Below are 10,669 nucleotides of genomic sequence, written 5' to 3'. Positions count from 1 at the left end.
AATTAAATTGTTTATAAATAACCTCAGTATCTCATCCGGCCTACAGTATCTCAGGATATCATAATACATCGTATCATTGCTTCTGTATCGTGATACATTCCTGTCAATACACAGCCCATAGACAACCAAAAGTAATTGTAGCCGTGAACAAGGTTCTTGAAAACACATTGCATCTAAAAATAGATTAATAGTCACAACACCCCATAACACAGTCTAACAATTGAGTTTCTGCATTATGTAGATACTAATTAAATGCTTTTAACAAAGTACAGATTAATACGTTTAATCAACAACAAATAACGAGGACTTTGTCTGTTTTAGTGGTGTATACTCAACCGCCCATTGTTGGTGCTGACAGTGAAGCCTTACATAGTCTACAGAACATATTTGTAGTTTACTCATACTTTATTTACTTCTTGTAAAACTATCGGCTAGCCTACTCAACATTGGAAAAACACCGAAAATTGTGTCATGAATTTTAATTGTTGGGAATGTCTTATTCTGGTCAGAGAGTGAATACATAAGTCCCTGACTGTGTTTATGTCTTACATCGAGGTTTGACCTGTGTCTGCTTGTCTTATACGCTATCATACATGTTGTTTTCTCTGTCAAATGCATTTAAGGTCACTGTTTATCCGTCATACATACATCAACATATTGTTTGTTTACTTAATGGTTCTGTTTTTGTGAGTGGGATATTGCTCTGTGGAGTCTTTCAGAGTAGCAGAGAGATAAAATTGCATTTATTTAATTTATTTAAAAACCATACCCTTAACAACAATTGAATGCAGCTCCCTGCAATTTTAGCTTTTGGGGAAATTTAGTTGTAGTTAACGAATTAACAACAACAAAACTCTTTTTAGTTTTTAGTATTGTAAAAGGAATTTTGCATGACTCTTTCAAAATGTGGCAAAGAGCAGTGGTATACTCTGAATGAGGGTGGTTTATCTTTTTATGTCTGAAATGCTGTCTGTTAGGGGATGATGCTATCTTGGTTAGCCTGAGCTAGACCTGGAGGGCTTTTCACAGGCAGTTTAAGAATAGAAGCAAGTGAAGATATACAATCTATTTATCCTGTTTGTCCTGTTTTAAAGCATTGCACAATTACATAAATTATATTAAAAAATTACATAATCATGTTGTTAAAATACATTTGTGTTGTACTTCAACTATAAATGTCCGTCGAAGAGTTCACCTCGACTCATGAACATATACATGTAATGTAAGTGTAAAAAGACATGTTTCTGCAGTAGTTATTTCTCTGTAGTTAAGTCTGGTTTATAGTTATTGTGTCCACTTGCTACCAAATTTTATGCAGTATGAAATGCAGTATGCTGTTTTATGCTCAAAACCAATATTTTCCCATGACCACTTAGGTGAGTGACAGCACTGCACCAGCACATGGCCATTGCATTTTTGCATTTTGATATAAAGATGTCAGACATTCATTTTCCAGAGGCAGTCTTTGTTTTTCAGATTTGGAGCATATTGGTTGCATGTACACAAACGATACTAAAATGTCTGGGCATAGTCAGTTTTGGAACAAAACTCACCCTCACCCTTCTCGGGGTTTGATAGAGGGTTAATTTCACATTTCATTATTATGCTGAAAGTATTATCTTTGCCTAGATAATTGGCGTTGAGACTCATTATGTTCCATTATTTAATAATAAATGTTTTGACCAGAATCTGACTGTAATGGGGGTGGCCAAAAAGTAAATAGCAATTTTTGTAATTAATTTTGTAATTAATAATATAAAACAAACGTATAAAATTAATAATATACAATTATTATATAAAATAAATTGATATTTATTTGTTATATTTTTATAAATAATCATTATTATAAAATATATTATAATTATAAAGATTATATATTATATTAATAATATTATTATTTAGATAGATAGATAGATAGATAGATAGATAGATAAGAAAGAAAGAAATAACTTTATTATTCCCTTTGGAGTTCCCTTTGGGAAATTTAGGCTTCATCAACAGTACAGCACCAAAACAGCAGTAAAAACACCCAAATAGGTAAAATACAATAAAATACAAACATGAGTAGCAGCACACTGTCAATGAAAATGGGAAACCTGAACAGTTGATGTCAGTAGATAAGTAGATATATAGTGTTAGTAGTATTACTAGATTAGTAGGTAATTATTGTTGCTGTGTAACTGTATGGTGTTGTTGATGGCAATCAGTTACTATTTATTATTATATTTCAATTTTCTAATTTGCTTTATCTTAAGTTGTTATCTTTTAATAAAGACAGACCTGGAATGTTGTGGCTAATCTAAGTTAATATTTACTTTGTCCACAGTTATTAAATGTCCACATACAAGCATTGTAAAAAAAAAAAAAAAGAGAGAACAACTCACTGTAGTTTTTTATGTTTTATTCTGCCCTCAGTTTAGGTGACTTTGTAGCATACCTGTAAGGAAGAGCATATCTTTAAGCAGTTCTGCTGTTAACTGGAGTTGTGTGTGTTCCCCTCCCAGTGCTGGAATGCTGTCGTCCAGCCAGGGTGGAAAAAAATAGTAAAATTAATTTTGGTTACCTTATGCATCCCTCAGGGGCTCGTGAATTTGTGATTAATGGCCTCTCCCTACCGCCCACTTTCCTCTGCACCAAAGTTGTGTGTGGCAGGCTGATTGGCACTCCCGCCACTCTAACACCATCCATGTGGGGGCAATATGCTTGCTGACATCATGGCGTCTTGCCAATCACCAAGCCCTGTCCTTTATTACCAAGTGTCTGTTGTAATGAAAAGCTTGTGGTGGGCAGACCTACCAATCCTACTCTCCCCTCTCCTCCACCCATGTAGAGGTGTTCCTCTTACATGAGTCATTAGAGTGGAGTTCAGTGTTTATTGCCCTGAGGGACTTATTTGTATTGTGTAGGCTTTATGTTTAATCTGAAATTCCTTTTTCTTTGAGATTTTTTTGTGTGGCTGCAGGGCACCAATTTAGCGGAGCACCTGCCTGTGCTGCAGAGGTCCCAGTGCTCATCTATCAGTACATGTCTTCAAGTTGTAAAGGTGAGGGGTGGCAATGGGGGGAGTAAGCAGAGGGTAGAATAACATTAAGGAATGTAGCAGATATAGTGGCAGAAGAAACTTTATATCCTACCCCAAACAGCTGATTTTACACCCAGATAAGGTCTCAGCTGTGAGTCATCGACAGAAGGAAGAAACTTCACAGCAGAGTAGTTCAATCGACACATGACTTCTCTGGGATCTAATTACATGTTTGTGTTTGCATTGGAAGTTTCTTCTTTTTCTTTTTTTTTTTCACCGCTTCTCTTCCACCGTCTCTCTTTGTCTGATGCGTTGCATAGTTTGTGGTTTTAGTTTTGGTATTTACTATTTCATGAGATAAAGGAGATTTAGATTTAATCATAATGTTGTCACCTGTGAAGAATTTGCCTGATGCAATCTTTCCCATTACCCAGGTGTGTCTTTCCAGTTTTAGCTTTAAGTCGTTACATCCGCAACACAACTGTCTACAAGCACAGATTTATTTAATAAAAAAAATCCACCCCATGAACAGCTGTTTTTATGACTAAAGTGCTGACATGGTCCATGTGATTAACTGTAAAAGCAGTGAGTGAGGAGACCTGGATGTGTAAATGCGAGAACACACGTTTAACTTGTACATTTTATTCTTATTAAAAGGAGCTTTGAGTCATGGCATCATCTGCTGAGTGATTGTAGCTGAAGAAAGTTTTCAGAGCAAAGGGCAACATAGCAATGTCTATTGTTATAAGTTTAATAACAAGCTGAAGCCATGTGCTGAAGGCTCTGTTTATGATATGTTCGACCTACGACAGTTGTGTTTACGTCACCATTTCCCATAAATGTATTAAGTGCTGTTCCATCATTCTGACGTTTGGCTATAAAAACAATTTTTTTTTAACTCCGAAGATGGCTTTGTTAACAGTCACCTGTTGTACGTCATACATTGGATTGTGCTACATTCACTGTCTTTCTCTTTTGGGTTTTTTTGGCCTTCATTATGGCTCTGAAGTGTAAGTCAGACTATTTATATACTTAGTCATTTATTTTTGTTGTTTTACGTCAGCAGATTCAATAGCATAAATGTGTTTTAGAGATGAATCTAAAGTACTGTAAATTGGCACCAGTTGTAATAATTTTATTATTTATAAATATTCATTTGGCAGTTTATTGGCAGGTGGCAGAAATTCAAATGAAATAGTCGAAATCTCTTAGCTATTATGTATATTTTAGCGTTGAGTTGACTTAAAGCTAATTCAGTTAGCTTCTTATAAAGTGTTCTGAATTTGGGGGCAGTTGACTTTGGGAATATAGGATTTGCCACCCAAGTGATACTCAGTGTCTCTGCATAGACTGCCCTTGTCCATCAGCGTGGATGGGAGCTTACTGAGTTTCCGCGGCAGGTGTCTGTGCTCTTTTGAGCCCGGACGGCCTGACACATGATACTGACCTAAGCTGACTTAAGGCACGGGCTCTTTAAAGAGAAAAAACCTCAGCAAAGCCTCCATTGTCTGAACCTCAGGTTCCGCTCCTTTTGGTGGCTTCCATTAGTTTCACACCTCTGCTGCATTTAAAGTGATACATTTGATTTGGTAATGATGTTTATATAGAATGACAAATTTGTAGCATGCAAGGCTGGCAAACAGGAGATCAAATTTGATCTGAAAATCAGCAAATCAACCTTTACTGGTGCACAGGTTTTGAAAGGGTTAAGAATGCCACTTTGAGTCTGTTTTATAGTCTTGGACAAGTGAGCATAGATTTTCTGTGGAGGTCTGCTGGCTCAGACGCATTTGATGTTAACATGTCATGAGGTTCTGAGAATCTGGCCCCTCCACCCCCCGCCCCCGCACCCCCAACCTGCTGATGCTGATCACGTTCTTGTGCCTTGTTATTGTTGCCCCATGGTGTTTGACTGCTGATAGAAATTTGGCATTCACATCCCTCCTTGGGGGCATAGTAAGGCTCTTTCTAACCAGCTTTAAACATAATACAGAATTCTTTTCTTTTTGTTTCAGTTTGACTGTGTTTAATCCTTAATATGGAAATTGTGATCGTTGACCCCTGTTTGCTGCCATTAGTTAATTATACACATCAATATAACAAGTGATGGATGTTTTGGCTCAAATCGAATCTTTGACATTGTGTTTGTGAAAGTTTTCTACAAGAACTAAGGATTCTATTTTTCACATTACTGGATACAATATACTTTATAGCATCCTTATAAGTTTCTTAAACAAAACGCCCCTTAATTAAAACCATGTCTACTAGAATTCTAGCACTAATCTGTGCATTCTTTCTGTATTTTGCTTGAATGGCCTTATTCCAATGAGTACTCTAACTTCTTTTCAGACACCAATGTTGTTTTAACATAATTAGAAGTTTGTTCAGGTTAACTAATTATCACCTTCAGAAGGTTTGGCTGGGTCTTCATGAAGCCTGGCTTTGCTGTGAGGCTAAAGAATAGCTTCTTTTAAGTGTTCATTTGCCTTTTGTGACAGGCTGACCTGCAGCCCTGGGGCCTGCACCGGGTGTGGCTGTTGATTGGAGCCACTACCTTCACTTCATTTAGACAGCTTTTAAATTGTTCCGACCACAGGGCAAAACCTTAAGCCCTGCAGCGTCGCAGTTATAGACATTATTTGCACTCTGCTGACCATTCAGACCACTCCCTTGTCAGGGCCGTGCAGCTTAGCAACATCTTCCACTGTATATTATATTTCCATTTTTTTTACGATATTAATGAGTACCGTGGCCTTAGAGTTGTTTTGAACATGAAATAGGTTTTTTTTTTTTTTTTACATATTTTCAGTTAAATAGATATTTTAACCTAGCTTAATTTGCAGGTTGGTTTTATTTAAATATTTCTGTGTTGGTGTCTTTGCAGCACTATCGCCTTTACAGCATGTGTGAGAAAATGTTTGTATGTTTCCAAAACAGATCTACATCAGTCCTCTCTGATAGATACATACGATCTACAGGAGCCGCATTGTTTGTCTGGAGAGGTCGGGGGGGAGGGGGGGAGGTGAGGGGGGGTTGAATTATGATAGCCTGATAGCTGCAGAGGGGAGACATTCATATGCTAAGGAGCTACCTAAGTTGAAGCTCTTGCTGTCCTTACTCAGCACCATCACTTTCATTTCTGTGGGGCTCCACAGATGTCTGGTGTCAGAATTCTCACCTCTGCTAAAAACATTGTGTCATTAAGGTGACTGCTTTTTGATTAGTAGTGAAATTAACAAGGGCTTTTCTGCATTTGTGTTAGGTGATTTGACAATGAGTGACATTAGGTTGACTGCCTTCTTTAATTGGCTTAACTGTATTTTTTCGTGACTTTTTTACTGTTGTAATCCAGTCTGTCTGCTTTTAAAGTTTTTGAATAAGCGATGTGTAAGTTGTGGCTTATTTTTAATGATATTGTGAAGGTAGACAGTATGTGAGTACCCACATTAAATGAGAATGTTGAGAGATAAACCTTTTTTTTTTTTTTTTTTGGATGTCATGATTTTTTATAGTCCAAAGGTTTGAGAAAATCAAGAAATGTAAATATAAAATTTTCTGGGCTTAATGTCAAACTTAGTTACTTAGTTGTTTATTTGTATAACTACCCAGGTAGCGGAGCTCAGAAGAGCTCCATGAGAAGTCTCCTTCAGGAGATGGGTGTGGATTCAGGTATTGAACAGGTCGGCCCTTAGACCCCTCCCCTCTCTTCCAGGTATATATGACATTCCCATAGATTCCTATAGAAGCCTCTACTTGTCCACTTTGCATTTGTAGTCCACATCACCCGCTAAGAGTGAGTAAAAGCGATTTGTGGAATCCTGGAGCCAGTGGAGCAAACAGCAGCAGCTCTGCTCAATCTCAGCGCAAACATGTTGTACCTGGAGACAGGGACCGCCACATCCTACAGCGAGGTAAGACCAGCACAGGGGCTGGTTGTGACGCATCTGCCACCGCAGCTGTCCTTGAGTTGATTTCTCAACTCAACTGATGGAACTATAGTCAAATAGAGAGTTAAAATAATTCCAGATTAACCTTGCTTAAAATAAATCAAGAATCGCAAATCTGACACGGAAAATATTTTACCGTGTCTTTGTCAAGAGAGATGAGGTTGGACTTTTTAAATCAAGTCCTCCTTCTAAAACATCCTGCTGGAAACAAGATCTTCTTTGTGTTTTTATTATATTGTGTTATAATTGTGGCTTTGTGTTGTCGTTGGTCAGCTGTTCGATGTGGTTAAAAAAGCTGGTCCTATTAAGAGAGTGGCGTCTTTTTAGGTTACATGGAATCCAAACAAGACAAAGTCTCATGTAGGGTTTTTTTTTTTAACGACTCACCCCAGTGTTTTTCTTTTTTTAATTCTAGATGTGCAGGGGTTCAATTTAAAAGAAAATAGAATCTTAAATGTATTGATCTTAATAAAAAAAATACATATTTCAGGTGAACACAGATAAATGACCTTTTTCCCCACAATGAAAGTGCAAGCGCTGTGATTTATGAATGTGGATGTGATTTGTATTTGTTCGCAAAGCTCATTGGTAAACACTTGAAAATGTCTATGTGGAGTCATGATTAATAGCTATTTGTATAGGAGCAATTAACATAGCTTTCTTTAACAAATTGGTTAAGAACTATATATTTTTTCCCATAAAAAACAACTTTCAGTAAAAAAAAAAAAGAACTTAACGACAACACTATTTTCTGATCAGTTGGCCATATAGTTTTCATTGTGTAAATGGAAGGTGTAAGATACTTAAGGTATGGCTTGTCATTGGCGGTTTTAGTTGGTTGACTTTTGTTCTTTTCAACCGAGACCTCAACGCAAACCTAACGCCAAGTAACAGAGCGGTGACAGATTATCAGATTGCAGGTTGCAGATAGCAGGTACGTCAGGTCACTGTCTTTTAAGTTGTTGAGCAGTGGTCTTTAAGTGGTGTCCAGCTCAATCCTTCCACCGTGCGAGGTATCGGGTTCTCCCCATTTCTCCCCTCCCCCGCCCCGTCTCCAGTCTCCAGGGAGCCGCTACAGCCATTACAATGTGGCTGGCCAGGCGCTGCTGTTTAGTCCAGGGTCGTAATTGCTTTAATGGTGTGTTGATGTAGATACAATCACCTTCTCTGCCCTCCCCAGCAGGTAAAAAGGGTAGATAGACCCCCCGCCGCCCTCCCAGCTCCACCTCAAGCCCCCACCTTGCGAAGCCTTTAATGCCTCCCTTCCCTGTGGTCACTCATCACAGTCCCCCGAATTCTCTAATGTGCTGGCCGAGATCACCGGAAAACCTGGAATGGGAGATATTTGGCCCTCAGGTCAGGTCTGCTGTGGTTCCTGTCATCTGGCGGTCGTTCAGGGTTTATCAGTGTTCTTAGGCCAACAGCAATTCAATTTCATGTTATTGTCTCATTGATTTTCTTTTTTTCATGAACATTTTTTATTTACACAGAAAAAGAATCACTGTTTATTGAACAGTAATGACTCAAAAGTGGTAAAAATCCTACCAGAAGTAGTATCGCATAAGTTATGCATAATCAACTCTGCAATCTACAGTGTAATCTGTATGATTTATTTTTAAATGTTTAGAGCTTTTAGAAGGCTTTCAAAGTAAAGGTCAACAAAATGTTGTCATTCTCTGAAAGTAAGATGGGTTTAAGGCCCGAGATGCACCGCAGAACCCAGTGGCTGGTTTGTGGTTTAGCCTGACATCACAGTTCAGCCATAAACAGATTGAATTTTTAGGAGTAGCTAAAGTGTGTATTAAATGGTGGCAGAATTAGAGGGGAAAGAGATCTGGTCTCAGGAACCAGGGTGAAGGCCTTAATGTGCAGTACACAATCTATTCTTTTAGACTTTTTCCCCATTCACAGTCAGTTTAACTTTAAAGTGTGATGAGTTTAGGTGAGACTCACCCTTTGGTCCATTACGGCTTTTTACCGCCGTTCCTCATCTTTGATCTTTATTTTTATTCCAACCATGACAGACATTATCCAAGGCCCTGTATTTAATGTAAGGTATTCTATGTCAGCCATTCAGCTTCATGCCTTTGCTTTTATCTATGTTTGGTCTTGGGCCAGCATCAACCTCTTCTTTAGAATAATAATTTGACGATGATAATTGGTGGCTGTCACATTAACCTTTGCAGCTGCCAGCATCACTTTGCTGAGGAGGCTGTTTTGTCTCTAAATGGCGCCACAGTTGTGAGGAATCCCACTGAGGTCGTGCTGACTGGATAGTTCATAGTTTGTAAAGGACACAAAAAATCCTTATGCAACTGCTCAGCTTTGGTAATTATTAGTTTATAAGTAATTTAAACCCCATTCCCTGGATTTTATTTAACTGACTTAAATCCTTTCAGACACTCGTGTAATGCAAGCGCACTCTTAGAAATAATTGTGTAGGCAAAAGTTCTCATTTCTTCTTTTCAACTGTCGTCATTTGTTTTTGTGTATTGTTTAAACTAACACTTGTCTCCTAACACCTGCATGACCAGTGCAATTGTTCTCCAGACAAGCCTCATAAGCTGTGTTACCACAGGGCCAATGTGAGAGTGGGGGTGGCAGAGGGGCTGAGGGTTAAACAGCTAAAACCTCACACACAGTGACCCTCATCCCAACAGCAGGCTTCCCTCTGGCACTAATGCACAAGTATGCTGCAGTTGACTCAAATGACCTCTCAGGTGTGTCTGTCTGATGATTCAGTGTGTGTGTGTGTGTGTGTGTGTGTGTGTGTGTGTGTTTGTGAGCACACTGAGGGATTCATCAGCAACATTGCTTAAAATGTCTTTGTTAATAGTTGTAAAGCCAAACTCAGGTGTGTTTTGTTGGTTGGCTGGTTCACCTAAAATATCTGGTGGTGTGCTGGGTGTACACTGGACAGCTGTGGTCAGACATGCTTGACATTAACAAAAGGCCATGCCGTGATTAATGGCTCCTAAAATGCAAGAGTCCAAACACCTCTTCCAGGAATGTGCCACCTATTAAAGGAAAGGGATGAAAGGCAGGTAGAACAAGAGGGAAGAGCCTCGATGTTGCAACTCTGATATTGTTACAGTCATTCCTCCTGTCACAATAACGTTATGTATGCAATAATACAGTTTAAAAAAAAATTGGGTCTCAACAAGAAGAACATTAGTTTCTAGCAGAACATTTAACCCAAACAAGCAAAGCTTTGAAGGTGATTTGAGACATTTAATTTGTTTTTTAATGTATCTCAAGCAGTATTCCAGCTTCCTGTGAATAGAATATAAAAGTGCACCATTTGTATCTTTTGGGGGAAAAAATGCTTGATTATTTAGCAGTAATTCAAATTAGAATCCAAGACAATGATCTTTTCTGTATTCTGCCTTACACCCATAAAATGTCACATATTAGTGTCATTCACCGTCTTCTTTAAAATCTGTCTACAGTCGCAGTATACAAACCTGGGGCTCCTGAACAGCATGGATCAGAACATTCAGAACGGAGGCTCAACCTCGACCAGCCCCTACAATAACGACCACGCACAGAACAACGTGACTGCCCCATCACCTTATGCCCAGCCTAGCTCCACTTTTGATGCCCTCTCTCCTTCACCAGCCATCCCATCCAACACAGACTACGCCGGACCTCATACATTCGACGTGTCCTTCCAGCAGTCAAGTACTGCAAAGTCTGCCAC

The 10,669-nt window shown here is 38.7% G+C and overlaps 1 protein-coding gene across 10 annotated transcripts in view; it reads left to right on the top strand.

Annotated features, from left to right (window-relative positions):
• The window catches only part of tp63 (tumor protein p63), a 33,506-nt gene that overhangs the window by 10,058 nt on the left and 12,779 nt on the right, over nucleotides 1-10,669 (top strand). For 7 of the 10 annotated variants that reach the window (XM_017041922.2, XM_025054240.1, XM_017041915.2 and 4 more), the window contains one exon: nucleotides 10,419-10,669. In XM_017041922.2, the coding sequence (XP_016897411.1) occupies nucleotides 10,419-10,669 (251 nt within the window). Of the gene's footprint in view, nucleotides 1-6,760; nucleotides 6,934-9,786; nucleotides 10,187-10,418 lie in introns of those variants that run through there. The other 3 variants (XM_008338587.3, XM_008338586.3, XM_017041936.2) reach the window with 3 other exon arrangements.

The sequence above is a fragment of the Cynoglossus semilaevis genome, chromosome 2, assembly GCF_000523025.1.
Source record: "Cynoglossus semilaevis isolate Cse_v1.0 chromosome 2, Cse_v1.0, whole genome shotgun sequence".
NCBI lineage: Eukaryota > Metazoa > Chordata > Actinopteri > Pleuronectiformes > Cynoglossidae > Cynoglossus > Cynoglossus semilaevis.
The sequence above is the reverse complement of the archived record's forward strand: the minus strand, read 5'-3'. Positions and strand labels throughout refer to the sequence as shown.